The sequence below is a fragment of the Melanostigma gelatinosum genome (assembly GCF_949748355.1).
Source record: "Melanostigma gelatinosum genome assembly, chromosome: 4".
NCBI lineage: Eukaryota > Metazoa > Chordata > Actinopteri > Perciformes > Zoarcidae > Melanostigma > Melanostigma gelatinosum.
This window is the reverse complement of record NC_136637.1, coordinates 18497383-18512712: the sequence shown is the minus strand read 5'-3', so window position 1 is coordinate 18512712 and position 15330 is coordinate 18497383. Positions and strand designations below refer to the sequence as shown.

The 15330-nt window shown below is 43.2% G+C and overlaps 1 protein-coding gene across 1 annotated transcript in view; it reads left to right on the top strand.

Moving 5' to 3' along the window:
• The window catches only part of LOC306775968 (carboxyl-terminal PDZ ligand of neuronal nitric oxide synthase protein-like), a gene marked incomplete at its 5' end in the record, with an annotated part of 115665 nt that overhangs the window by 82355 nt on the left and 17980 nt on the right, over window positions 1-15330 (top strand). Inside the window, 2 exons of the mRNA XM_079266557.1 lie at window positions 8499-8664; window positions 9854-10033. Of these exons, the coding sequence (XP_079122683.1) occupies window positions 8499-8664; window positions 9854-10033 (346 nt within the window). The remainder of the gene's footprint in view (window positions 1-8498; window positions 8665-9853; window positions 10034-15330) is intronic.

The following is a 15330-nucleotide window of genomic DNA, read 5'->3' as shown; positions in this document are numbered from 1 at the left end:
AGCCCTTGCTGACCACACTGCCTGAGGAAGAGAAACGTGTGCTCAGTTGGAAACACTCCAGGATCATTGAGAGAGTGGAGATCAACGCCTGTCCAATCTGGGTTTTAAAAGAGAACTTCGAGTCGAGTGCACACAGCGTCAGACATCAATCACACAGCTCGAGTGGCTGCAGTGGGAGAAGTAACTACGGTAGTGACAGCGATGGCTTCAGGCTTATGTGCTGGATCAAAACACACACACACATATACGGTGCATGGAGTTTGTCAGTCTGCTTGCAAAAGGCCTCGAGACTTGAAACTGCATTTTCACAACTCGACACACCGTCTTCCTCACGCATGCACACTCGCACAAACACACTCCTGAGTCCTGACCCAGAAGTGTCTCAGACGGTTAAATGCTGCCGTCTCGTATAGCTCCCAGAGACGGATACGGGGGGGGGTCCTCGTCATTCAACTGCCTTTTCACACCGAGCATAGCTGGTCACTTGTCACGACCTGAACAACGGACAGACTGCTGCTACGACTGACGCATTCGGATTGTCTGTGCCCAGACACGAATGCCATTAATTATACCTCGATGGAGCCAGAGGTCACTTCCCGCTCGCACAGACTCTGGCGTAGACGCTTAAAAAAAAAAAGAAAGAAAAAGATTTTAAAAAATTTGGCACGTGAAAGGAAATATTTGACCTCATGTGGAATATTTCAAATGAGTATGAGCCACCCAATACGTGACCATGACTCTCTTGCCATTCAGCAAGGTGTCCCAAGGTGTCCTGATTTGACTGAGGCGCTGTAACTGTAACCACTCAGCATCTACATCAGTTTCCTTTCATTCCCCTGTTTGCTTCATTTAAGGCTGATTGTCTAGTGGGACTTAAACCATGTGCTGCTGTTGCCTTGTCTGTCATCTAGTTACAGTATGTAATGGTTGCTCTTAGAATGGCTATTTGAGTAATAAATAAGACAATTGACATCTTTTAGCCAATCACTGGTTCCCAACCTGGGGGTCATAAGATGAACGTAATAGGTCGAAAGATAAATGACGTTATAGGAATCTTTGCTTTTTTCGTTCTACCTCTTCTGTCTTCTAACATGTATTCAAATGAAAATAATCTGAGAAGTTTAGAGTCCAGACTTGAACCGGCAGTTCTTAAAGACCAGCTGTTTATTAGCAGCAAGAAAGAAACTGTTACTAAACCAAACCAAACTTCCTTCTAACGAGAGGGAGGAGGGCTTACTCCACCGCTGAAGGTCTAACAGAAGACAGTAAAGAGATGAGTTCTGCACAAATAATAATAATATTTGTAATAGTAATTATACATTTTATTTGTGAAAAGCTTTTCTGGATTCAGAGTGCCAAATGCACATTGTGGGTGAAGACATCGAGGAAGAGAGGCATTACTTGGCTGTCACACTGGTGAAATGCGTGTGCGCACATTTGTAGTTTTTTGTGTGACGATGAAGACTTTGTTTTCCGCTCAAAACAGAAACAGCTTTCCCTGGTGTCGTTGCCTCAGTTTCACACCAGACTATAAAATGCCGTTGTTCTGTTTTCACGTTTCTCCCTTCAAGTAAATATTTCACAGGATCGAAAAAGTGTCCGACTTAGTGTCAGAACGCCTGCCCCCCCCCAGCCTCCTTTCAGCAATAGTCATTTCTGAAATGTCTCTTATGTCGCGTTGTTTTTGTTTTCAGTGGCAAAATGACGCAGTAAATATAGTATAATATAATGTACTGCAGATACTATATATAATGTAGAACACCGGTCTTCTAAATTAAACCCATCGTACCATTCAGCGACTCCTGCGTCTGTATTTGTTACGTTCCTCGTCATATTGATTTTCGTTTTTTTTCTTCTGAGCTGAAACAATTAAGATTGATCGAAAATGAATCTGCAACTACTGTAAGAATTGATCAATCATCTCCAAACAAACACAATAAACATTCATTGGTTCCGTCTTCCCTAATGTGAGAATCTTTTATCTGTTTTATATTCAATTTGCACATTGAATATCTTTTTTCTTTTTTTTTCATATCGGCAAATCAAATATTGGAACGTCTGATTTGCATATTTCACTGTTTACGGATGTGTTACAGACTAAACGAATAACAGATTAATCATGAGTAGAATCAGCAGATTAATCGATGATGACAGCAATCTTTAATTGCAGCCTTATTTCCCTTCAGCTTTCTTTGAAAGCAGCTGACTTTCAAAGCAATGTTGCAGTACGGCAGCGTTTTTTTGTCGTCCCAGCTTAATATGGAAGAAATGACTTCAAAGAGGGGATTATTCATTCATTCAGTGTGCCTCTGTGGCCCCGACCAGGAGACTTACTGGGAAAATGTTCTTGATTTTGAACCCTGCTGCAGAGTCTGAGCAGAGGTCACAGTAAATGGAGGTAAATCAGCGAGCTGGCCGACGCTAATCACGGCTCACTCGTGGAAGAGTGGAAGTGGAGATGTTTAATGAAGTCAGGAAAATGAGGGAACACATGGCCGATCTGTCACTGCTGAATGAAATGTAACCCCCTCTCTCCATCCCTGTGTCTGTATCCAGCTTTCCTACTGATCTTTCCTTCAGTCCTTCCTCACTGCATTTCCTCCCTTTCGTTCCTGACTTCCTTCTCCTGCTTTTGTTTGTTCCACACCTCTGCTTCCTCCCGTCTCCTTTTCCATCAGTTATTTTGAACCTGTTATTTTCTCCTGCCACCTCCACCTTCCTTCCCTCTCTTTTTATTCATTGGTCTGTCTCTCATTTCTCCTTCCACATCTTATATCTTCGCTCAAAGACATCTACCTTCCGTCCTCCCACACTGTCACTTGGACTTTTCTGGTTCTCTCTCACTTCATCAATCACACTCTCGCTGTCTTATGCACAGAAGTGCAAGTGCATTTCTAATGCTTTCCTTATCGTTGCACCACCAAAATGATCTTTCCGGTTTTTTTTCCCCCTCCAAAAATGATAAATAAAGACCAACAAGCATTGGAGGGGTTTCAAACACTTCCAAATCAAAGAGGCCCGGCGTGGGCAGGGAATGCGATGATGGTAATCCTGCGTGAAGAGTACATCCTCGCCAACCAATACCGTGGAGCCACGACGCACAACCAACGGTGCTAATCCCTTTATACTGCCAGTGGGAGAGACAATTATTTTCAATCTCGTCTGGACGGGAAACTATCATTTCATTTATCATCCGTTTGTTTTCATGACATCTGCATTTTTAGATGAGGAGTTAAATCTCGAGGTCGTATCGCTGTATGTAGTGCCACATGCTCTTTGCCACAGTGGTTCTGCAGAGGACTGTCTAGTCTGTGTGGCACTTATTCTAAACCCTAACCAGCAAACACACAGTGAGAGCGAGAATCCACTGGATGTTGGTTGAATCACAGGGAGCCAACTGCAAGAACTGTGTACGAAATATCTTTTGTATGCAACTGTATGTTGAAGTCAGTTAAACAGAGACGTGTTTTTCCATTTTCGGAAGAGAGAATATCAAACCGTTGCGAGAGGAGGAGTCGGGACGATGAAAATTGTCCTCGGGCGCTGTTCTGTTCTGTTTTGAACAAAGAAAGCACTAAAAAGAAGAGAGATGCTGCTTCCTAATTAGAGCTTGAAGGAGTCACTTCACTTGCTTGAAACTCCATCAATTTCACGATTTTGAAGCATTGGGTAGCAGTCGGTTTACTACCAAGGGACCACCACAGGGGAACACAAGGGGGAACACCTTTTTAATTGGCTCTTTGTCTGGGTTCTACTTTCAGCAGGAAGTTTTAGATCTACTCTCTTTTAAGTTTTAAAAGGAATGTGTCTGACATGCAGGTTTACTGTGTTCATTCTTTCCTTGTGTTCATTGTGTTGGCCTTTATACCAATCTGTTGCAGCACGGACGCACACATCCATAGACATGGAATCAGATAATGTGGAAACGAGAGTTACAGCAGCATCACAGGGCCACATTTCCACACACCAATGAACTTAGTGGTGCAGGACAAATAGTCTTGGTAATAAATATATGTTGTGACGCATAATGGACGGTGGTCATGCAGCATGTCCAGTATCCCAGAGCCACCTTGATTATCCTGTGCAGTGTGTAATTTAGTATGTAGAATTTTCTTTGGGTCTGACGATTTCTTCTACTCTTTGTTTTACTTTTGCAGACCACCACAGACGTTTGTTTAACTTTGTTCGTGGTCCCCAAAAAAATTCTAGTGTATGAGGGAGAATAACAATTTTCAAAGTAAGAGTTTTAAAGCCCTTCAAAGAGCAACAATTCTGAATAATATAATGTACATTTAACAAGACAATAATACATATAACAAGGACAAATTAATACGAACAAAAATACATAATAGGGTATAAATAAAACTGATTTAGTTTTAACCACAACCATGGTCGTTAAACATGAAAACAAAGCTCCTCTAACCTTCACAAAGTGGTCCGAGCATCAGATCAGACAACACGTCTCTGTGTAATTCTGGACAAACTATGTATGTTGTCATTTGATTTATGGCTCAAACTGTTAAACTAGAGTCAGTTCAGGATCAAGGCTTCTCCGAAAGACGAGCCTAATGAAAATGCTTATTAAATATTGTATTCATTTATGAATGAAGTGATCAGGTGGAGCCATAAAAAGGCAATGAGCTGGAGACGCACATGGCCGGATGAACAGGCGTACTACCGGACCAAAGGAAACGGAGAGAAAACACAGTTAATAATTTACGGCTTATCATTTCTCATCTTATCAATTTTTCATTCCATTTTTTATATTTCATCTTTTGGACCAGCCTCTTGTTTCCTCAGAAAAACTGGGTCTGTATCTGCACCATGAAACCAAATGTAACCTCGTGTGGCCGCATCCCAACGAGACGTCGTTCTCTTTTTGATCAGATATTCACAGGACAAAGCCGAGGTCTGACTTTGTCAAAGAAAAGTTTTTTCTTCCCCCTTTCTTTTTGCTTGTCTTGCTTTGTTCACTACTGTTTATGCGTGAGATCGTTCAGAGTCCGTTCACCAGCCATTGCAGCTCAGTGAGAGACGTTCAAACATGGACAGCATCAGAACAAATGTGACACCAAGACCTCAGTGTGAACCGTGTGGGAGAGGCTGGTGCTCCGTTAGAGGTGTCAGCAGGGCAGCATACTGTCAACGTCAAGCTGCACTCTTCCTTCGCTCAAGATGGGGTCCTGTCAGCTGTAAATCACACCGGCAAAGTCAGCATCAGGGCGTCGGTCTTTACAAATGAGTTCTGCAGAGGCAGCTTGGCCGCGGCACAATCTGAAATCACCGCTATGTGTTGGCGAGTGCAAGGATAATGGAAGTAGATGAGCGTCGACTTGTTTTTCTGTCTGAGGAGCGGATGTGAGATGGAGGCCTCGGGACAGAGGCTGTGGATTTTAGACACTAATAATCGAATGTAAATCAGAATCATGTGAGAATGAAATGCATACATGCCACAACCAAAAAGGGTCCATTTGAAGACGTGATTTTCTTTTTTGTCTATACACTGCCTGCACAATTATTAGGCAAGTTGTATTTTTGAGGATTAATTTTCTTATTGAACAACTACAGAGCTCTCAGTCAACCCAACATGTTAATCAACCTCAAATCTGAATATTTAAGAAAGTAAAAGTGAGGTTTGGGTTTTCTTAGAAGAATATCTGTGTGCACAATTATTATGCAACTAAATGAAAAACCAAAATTCTCCCATCTCACTTATAAACAAACAACTCAAAATTTACAAATAAACATTTCTGACATTTCAACAACAACAAAAAAATCAGTGACCAATAGCCTTCTTTTCAATAACAGTAATAAGCCTTCCATTCATTCTGTCACTTTCTTGATCTGTTGACGATCAACCACAGCCTCCCAGACACTGAGAGGAGGACTTTTCCTTCACCGTAAATCTCCCGTGAGGGTCCACGAGTTCTCAACAGGGTTTAGGTCAGGTGAGGAAGGGGGCCATGTCATTATTCTTTCATCTTTAAGGCCTTTACTGGCTATAGCTACGTGGTGGAGTACTTTGAAGCATGCGATGGAGCATTGTCCTGCATAAAAAACATGGTCTTCTTGAAAGATGCTGACTTTTTCCTGAACCACTGCTTAAAGAAAGTGTCTTCCAAAAACTGGCCATAGGTTCGGGAGTTGATTTTGAGTCCATCTTCAACCCGCAAAGGTCCAACTAGCTCATCTTTAATAACACCAGCGAGTCTAGTTGGAACTTTTCGGGTTGAAGATGAAGGGAAACAGTCCACGTCTCTGAACAGTGTCTGGGAGGCTGTGGTTGATCGTCAACAGATCAAGAAAGTGACAGAATCCATGAATGGAAGCCTTATTACTGTTATTGAAAAGAAGGGTGGCTAAAAATATATATTTTTTTAAATACAACTTGCCGTGTGTGTGTGTGTGTATTAATGTTAGTAGCAATATCATAGAGATCATTATGCTACAAAATCAGGTGCTGAACGCAGAATCACCCAACAGGCTCAGCAATGCATGTGCTCAACAAGACAACATCGTGCTCCATTACTCTATACAAACTGGAACAACAACACAGTCTATTAGTTAAAGACAAAGTAAAACATCTGGAGTCACAACCTCATCTCAGCGTTTGTAATAGGTTTTCAGACGGCTCATGAAACACTGAAGGACTTTCTGGGGCATTTTCTGCAGCGTTTCAAATCTCTATTCCAGTTTGTCTTGCAGTTTTTTGCCCTTGACGTGTGTCCCCGCTGACGTCAAGAGCCAAGCTATCCACGCTGCCCCGGTTACCACATCAAGCTGAAATGAGAAACCGGGGAGTCATTACAAGTTTAAATTACTTTTACCTCCACACGGGGCCCGGTGATTCACGGCGCTCTGCAAATACGATACTGCTCTTGTCGGCCGTTCACACCAGCTGCCTTCCGAGATATTTTATGGGCCACCGCTGACGCACTCTGATTAGGCTATTTATGTGTTCACAACAGAGTAGAAATGGTTTACTGACGAGAAGCCATTAGAGAAATAAGAAAACATTTTTGACATTCTCTCCTTCAGCGCCTCTTCGCCTGTTACACCGGCGACATTTTGAAGTCCTGCTGGACTACGTTCAAAGATATAAAGCCACAGAAATAACAAAGATCTCAAATATATCAATCGTGTCTTTTTCATTACATCGGAGACAGTCGAGAGTGTGTTTGCTTTTATCTCCGTGTACATAGGCCGAGATTAAACACTAGACAGCCACAACTAAAGATCACTTTAATTATCAGTTAGTTAGCTGATTATTTTCTTGATTAATTGACTGCAAATTCTTTCTATAAATTATCGGAAAATAATGAAAAATGCCCACCACAATTTTTCACTTGTTAAAAGTTAAATCTTGATTTTATTGATGCATGAAAGACGGGCGTGTGACAAAAAGACACTTCGTAAACACATTTTAAAAAACAGCTTCACAGTTGAAAATACAAGAGCTGTGAAACAAATGAATGGTTGTGATGAATATGCTTAACACTTGAGAATAATTAGACACATATCGTCTTCCTAGTGACCTGCCGAATACTTGATAATTCATTAACTATCAAAACAGATAAATATTCAGCACTTTTCAAAGTGCACACATGGTCAAACCAGGAAGTTTACGAGTTTCTATGTCTAGATGTCGCTCCTCAGCTGGTCAGGATCGTACTTTACTTTTACAAATGTCCCCCTGGGGATGAATAAAGTACATATCTATCTATCTTTAAACTGCTTCGACTCGCTGCTTCACATGGAACGTGTCCAGCTATGGATTATCGAACTTCAGCCCCGTGTGTTTCTCCCATATCTGATAGATGCTTCTTCTTCTTAGCAGCAACATCAAGGCATCGCTTTTTTTCATGTGTGCTAAAATTCAGCCCTTTTGGTCAGACAATGGTTGTTATTGTCTCCGAAGTCATCGCCTCTAATCTAGAAGCAGATTCTTTACTTCTTCTTTCTCACGGCCTGAGAGGCTGAATGTGGCTGAATGACTCAGCACCTTATATTTAGAAAGGATTGAATCTGCTTTGGGGAAGAATTTGTTCAAAGAATTTAACAACCTTTTAAAGCGGACTCAAAATGTACAATTCTTATTATGCAACACACCAGGAAGTGGCGACTCAGAACGATGACTTATAAGTGTCCAAATATCATCGTGCTGCTCACCATACAGCACCTTTTTGATGAAAAATATCAGCTCAACAGAAGCCTTTTTCAGTGCGTTGGTTGGTGTTTTCTTTGCTCAAATATTTGAAGCACTCACTCCTGATTTCACTGACAAAGCAAATTATATTTGACGGGTCAACACAGTTTGAGCCTTCAAGTGGAGCAGTGTGTGGTGCGTCTGTGGAATCCAGATAAGAGTTTGTAGTGCTGATTCAGTCAGTATTGACCTGGGGGAAATGTTTTGTGTACACCGCACTGAGCATCTGTTCCTATCTCCTTCCTCCCTCCTCTTCTTATCGGTCCATCTCGACTCGCCTCCTCCTGTGCAGGTCCACCTGTTGAAGGACCAGCTGAGTGCGGAGGCCACGGCGCGGCTGGAGGCCCAGGCCCGAGTCCACCAGCTGCTGCTGCAGAACAAAGACCTGCTGCAGCACATCTCCCTGCTGGTGAAACAGATTCAGGAGCTCGAGCTCAAGATGTCTGGACCAAACTCCAGTAAGAGACTTACGCACATACAGTACATACTGCATGCTGGAGTTTATAGCGACGAGTGCACGCTTGCTGCAACATCTCATCCCTTCCATCTCTTTTAGCTGTTCTGATCTCATTTTGATCCAGCACAGTAAAGAGACAGGTGAGCAGGAAGAGATCCATTGAAAACATGAATACAATATATAATATTACGGTCATTATATGCAAATTTCACCAAAGACACGGCACGAATGATATTACAGCAGGGTCCGACAGTCTGCTCCGCGCAGTGCTGGTTCTGGTTCCCGGGCCTCCCTTCCTTCCTGCGAGAGGCAATCCGCTATCTTATCGGCATCTGATAAGCCATGAAACACATGAATCTGTTACTCCAGCATGACTTCCTGGATCATATTTGATTTTCTCACCGGTACTTAAAACAACACGCACCCGACAAACTCTGCCCCCTGAGCTGTTATAACACAGGGCTGCTTTCCGTTGAATCCCCACTTGCTTTGTACTGCATCTTTTAATTAGTTTTTCTCGCTCACTCACTGTTCGACCTGAACATCGCCTTTCACGCTCCGTGTGTGTCTGATAAAACAGAGCCGCAGACTTTAGATTTACGTCGCACAACAGAGAGGAAACAGATTATACCTAAGGGGCGGTTCCAGAAGCTTCTGTGGATATTTGTGTCGATGCTGTTGCTGCTTTTTGAGATCACTGCTGTGAATCCAAACTGACATGAAGGAGCCAACTACACACTTCTTTTAATCTTTAATGCTTATTAAGGGTTCGTATTAGAAGTATTCCTTTAATGTGTCCTTCTCTCAGTTGTTGAGCTGCAGGTCTGTTCTCTGTTTCCATAAAGAAGGAAACAAAACGTGTTTCAGTGAGCAGCCCTGACGATGATGAAATGCTTTGAAACATGTTTTCTTTTTTTCTTGCTTACCCAATACACAACTGATTTATTGGTAACTGAGTGTTTGATTTTGTTTGGGTTTTTAGGGACCGGTTTCCACCACAATTCGCAGATATCTGTATCGCGTACATTATTCTTCTGTCATGATCCAGCAGGAGGGGTGACGGCAGATGAATGTAAATCGAGGCAAAGTGGAACTTTTGAATGTCGTATGAAATATGATGCGTCCTTTATTCCTTGGCTCGCCCTCCCTTTGCTCATTCATCACTTTTCTATCTCATCTCCTCTCTGCAGTGGGATCTCAGGACAGTCTGTTGGAGATCACCTTCCGGTCTACGGTACCTCCAGTCATCTGCGACCCCACGACACCCAAACCTGATGTGTCCGCCCTCAACCTGCCCGCGCTGGGCTCCACCGACGGGACCGGCAACGCCTTCTTCTCGTCTTCCAATGGGACTCTGAGAAGCCCCCTAGGTAGGGACAAGTGTCTTCTCAAACTGGACTGTTTCCGTTTCCTCCCGGGGCCTCCGCCTCCTCAACTCCCCTCGCCTCCCCCGCTGCACAAGGCCGACAGGCCCGAGAGCGAAGGCCAAGAGGTGTCTGAGGTGAAGTTGTTGTCCCACGACCTCAAATCTCTGGGCTGCCTGGACTTTGCCGAGAGGTTTCGCGAGTCGGGCATCGCCTCGGAGTACGAGTCGAACACGGACGACAGCGATGACAATGAGGACGATGGGGAGGACGATGAGGAGGAGGGGATGGAGATCTTTGGCTGGGGGAGGGACGAGGAGACGCTGAGGCTGCTTAATGTTCTCAACAGACAGGGAGCTCCTGACTGTCTGGGAGATGAAATAGCGGTATAGCGCACTAACCTGCTCCCCGGAAGAATCAACGGCCTGTTTCTGTCCATTCACACAAACTACCCTGTAGGAATAACCACGTAGCGAACTAACCTCTGTCAGGCAGTTATATATACAACGCTTACGCCAACATATTGGTGTAATATAGTTGCGATTGCATACAAGAGAAAGGAAAGACTCAAAATAGATGAAAGCATATGTAGGCGGGAACTCGAGTAGCGCTGATCTGGTCAAACTGAATGTGGTTGGCTAACGTAGAGATCCTGAACACAGGAGCCACTCGTGCGTCTTTAGGGTTGGAGAATCTCAGCTACTTGGTTTAGTTTGATAGAAGTGGGTTGGCTGCAGATCTTCTCCCTTGCTCACTGACTGGGGCGCTATGCGTTCAGTGCTGCCACTAAGTAGCCAAACGCTATTAGCGGCATTTATTTATTTGTTCACTTATTACACTGGATAAGTTGCTATAAGAACACTGCCCTCCCCCCCTTTGTTTCTGTTTTGACATGCTACACATACAAAAACACATATATTTTATTCATCAAATGATTTATTTACAATTATTACTATGTTGTATTCAGTGTCGGGGCTGTCAGGCGGTCGTGGATCAGGGCTCCAGGTCGAGTTAAGAGACAAAAAGTCCTAAACCTGAAGCTGAGAGGAGCCTCGTGAATGTACGGGGCAGTAGCAACAACTGGGGTCGCTGGTGAGGCTTAACATCTGTACGAGCTGACTCAGGGTCAGTGCATGTCGTCAGTTATGCCCGTAAGTGTCGCAGTTACTCTCTGTTTGCTGCTATCAAATACATAGCTTATTTTTGCAGTCAAAAGTAAGATTATAATTCAGTCGGAACACACTTGAGGAATATCAGTATCAACGTAAGTATCCCCTACCGGTCACACCTGTGATACATGTGTGAATCTAATCGCTAATCTATGTGCATGCACACCTATTCTTTACGATCTTGTTTCCTTTTCGCCTTCTCTCTTTATTACGCACACAGACCTGAAATCCGTACGCTCCCAAAGTCTCCTCCCAGCTCTCTGCTGCTGAATTTGCAGTTTGAGAGATCCGTAACAAAATCAGGGAGTTTATCGTCAGAGTCTTTCCTCCTTTCATTCGACGGATTGAATTTGTGAGTTCGCCTAGTCTTTGTCGTGGAATTGGACCAGAAGTTGGAGGTCAGTTCAGGGGGCAAGCTCTCACTTTGTCAGGATCGGGAGCGTAGCTGTCGGCCGAGCCGGCAGGAACAAGACGACAGGGTTTGGGGACCGGAGAGACTGATGAACACTTCAGCTGAATCCAGGAAAGAACTTTATGACTGTCTCTATGTTTGGAGAGGGCGGGAAGTCCTTTTTCTTGAGCTCATACTAATTATTGTGATTCAAAGACTATTTTTCGACAAAAAATCTGTATCTGTACCGTATGTACAAACGTTGTTTTCTCTGCCAATCCCACAGAAGTGTTGAACTGCTCCGTCCTTGACTCCTTTTGGTCTCCTCACAGTTTGTTGACTTGGTAGTCAGAGCATGTTTGCACTCTCTTCACTTGTCCCCCCCCTCAGCTTTTTCATTTATGTAAAGCCAGGATTAGTCGGACCTCGAGGAATGCCGTTTGTTTCTTTTATTCCTCCCGTAAACAAAAACTCTTCCCCCCCCGTGCCAGAACAGCAGCTCACGGATGACAGGTCTCATTTGTTCAAACCCAGCTCCGTGCATGGGCCTCCAAGCACAACGCAGTATTAAAGTGTTCATTTTGTTTCACCAGGAAGAGCCACAGCGTTTTATTTCTGCGTACCGTAGCCCCAGATTATCAGAGCACTCCTGTCGAACCAGTGCAGGGTTAGCACCGGCCGGTATTTGGCAACGGCAGATGCTGCAGAGATCTAAAGGGGAATCAGGCCAGTTCCCAGCGGGCTCACTATCTGTGGCAAAGAGCTTTAGTGCTGATAGGATCAATCCAATTGTGTGAGCGTCCAGTAAACTGACTCCCAGTTAAGTCGCTCGCTTTCCGAACACGTTTGTGTTGAAGGATAACGGAGATTCAATCAGAGATGTTATTTCTCTGAAAGTTTTTTTTTGGAAATTAGTTTCAACTTTACTTAATCGGTCTCTGTCGAGCGTGGCGGAGTCAGTGGTTCTATCAAGACTACACAACGCACAATGATGCCCCATGAATAAACCAGCAGCCACCGTCAAACGGAGTGGAAATGCCTCCAAAAAGCTCCATAAATAGCTTCAATATGCGTATGTCCGTTCTTCACATGGCCTTTATTACAGGGAATGAGGGGAGAGACGGATGGAGATTGACAACCAACGTCGTGGTTCATGGTCGACGCCTTACAGTCCACTAGGGTGCCCCGTCATTACGTTTTTCACTTGGGGTGTTTTCTTTTCCTTTATATTGAATCATCTGCCAGAAATCATCTCAACCACACTCATAAACTCCCCCAACCCATATTTACAACCACTACACTCTGAGCTTTCTCTCTTTCTGTCGCCACCCGTCAAGAGTTTGTCAGTTCCTCTGACATTTGACCCGGACGACAGGAAACGCAGTATGAAGGATGTTCTCTTTGTTTAACATCCTCTTCTCTTGTCTCATCATCTACCGTTTTGCTTCTCTTGTTTCGTTTTCTATTCTGTCTTTTTATAATCTGGCGATTATAACGATGACTTTAACACGTACAACTCTGACGCTCCACCCCCTCCGTTTGACACCATCAGGGCAAAAATAAATCAACAAATGAGCTCACTGCTCAAATAATATTAATAAACAGATATTTCATCTCCAACCAGCAACAGAATTCTAAAAATACCATTTCAATCACATTTCAGCAACCGGTGCAATCAATTTGAAACGTAATGAAACCGCCCTTGAAATTGACAGCAAACACATTGAGACGTGTTGCTATGAATCACCAGTTAAAGACATCTTCACACAATGATTTCAAAAAGGTGACCCCCATCTCATGAGTCAATAATCGCTTTTAATCAAAGAACGCATTCAATTATCAGGTAAGAAATGACTTTACTACCAGGCCCAATCACATGTTTGACTGATGCAGCGAGAGGTTGCCTGGAAGCCTGGAGACGAGGGCGTGTCTATCAGTACGTTTTTCTATTTGTAATTACTTCAGGCCTCCTTCTTGTGCCCTCGTCCCGCAAATGTGACACACAGAACACACAGAACCAAACACAAAGTAAACACAGAACAAATATTTCAATGAGGCGTTTGATGCATTTTTAGCGACCTGTCAAATTAGATTTTGTTGAAACTTAAATGCTTCAGACTGAACTTAAAGGGATTTCCACATCAAGTCACCAATAATTTCCGTCATTCATGCGGAACCACGCAGTTAATATACAAGCGATAATACCTGAAAGTACTTTTTTGAGTTACTTGCCAGCCTTTTAGATTGGGCATTCTTCAGTGGACATTGAACAGATGCTTTTGTTCATACTTCTTCTCGCACAACGAAAATGTAATTTCATGCAGAATAAAAACCTTTGAGTTTGTTGTTGGACAAGTTTTTAACCAATTAAAACCAAATTCATTTACGAGACATGAGATTGGGGGCAAAGTAATGACATTATGGCAATAGCATAATTCGTCAATTTACATTTATTTCGTTGTATTTCCCGAGTCATCACCCATCACCCATCGGCACCCTAAAAAACAATTCTAACATTTAAAATCCTGCCTTAAATGTGCTGCCAAATTGGTGAAACTCACATCCCGACATCAAAGTTTACTATTTTTGTTTTCTTGGACTTGTTGTCCCGTTGGTCCAATGTTACATTTTTGTCCACAATTTGTGTGCATTTTGCATCGAACATTGGGTTCGAACCAGTGGGTGCAACTGCGTTTAGTCCGAACCCTGAAGTGGTCCTTGAAACTGTGAAGACTTGACTGTATTTTCCTAATATTTCAGTTCCTGTTTTGGACATGATCATAAGTATAGAAATAAATCAAAGAGTACAAACTCTGTTTTCTGTTTCTTCCTCCTACCCTCGTGGTATTTCCGTGAACTTAGCATCTCTTAATGCTAAACCTCTCTTCTGTTCCCAGCCTGCTCTTGACACGCGTCTCTATTGCAGCCTTTGGTGTGAATGCTTCCCTTTCATATCATCTATGTTTCTCTCACATGTGTTTGACCTCATTCTCCTGTCATCTCGAGAGCCCAGCTCTTCCTCAGGCCTCTCCAAAATGCCAGCCGTACTGTAAACGGGTCTCTTGTTGCTGATTCATCCATTAGCGGATTCATGCTGTGTGGTTGCAAAAAAACAACTAAAACAAGAACAATAACCCTGTGCCTTTTATCATTCTGGAGGTCTGTAACGGTGTGAAGACCCCGTATTCAGTGGTTTGTTGCGAGATCACACTCAGAAGCAGAGGGGGAGATTGGTTTCTTTTGAAAGTTATTTGTGTGGCAGGTTCAGTAAAGTTAGAATGTTTGAACTCATTCCTGCATCTTTAACTCGTTATTGATTCAGCCTCTAATGAATGTATAGGATACAGTTGAATTGTAGCGCGTGTGTGTGTGTGTGTGTGTGTATTTATGGTTATGCATATGTGAGAGTGAGGTCAGTTGTGATCATCTACCTTACTTCAGAGTCACCATAATGGGCTTCTCGCACCCATAACAGACCCTCTGGCTTCAGGGTAGCAGCGAGCAAGATGGCCTCTGTAGCTTCGACAACACGTTCCTGTAGTTTTCTGTGAACACTGCAAGAAGGATAAGTATCTATTTCTACTGGATAGGACGACTTTGAAGACGTGTCTGATGTAAATCCTACAATGTTTCACACTCTTTCATTGTTAGTTTTGAGCGTTATTGAACTCAATCATGGAACAAGAAAAGAAACCGCTGAATTGCCAGTCCGGTCCGATCTCAGTCTTTATCTGTGTCTCAGT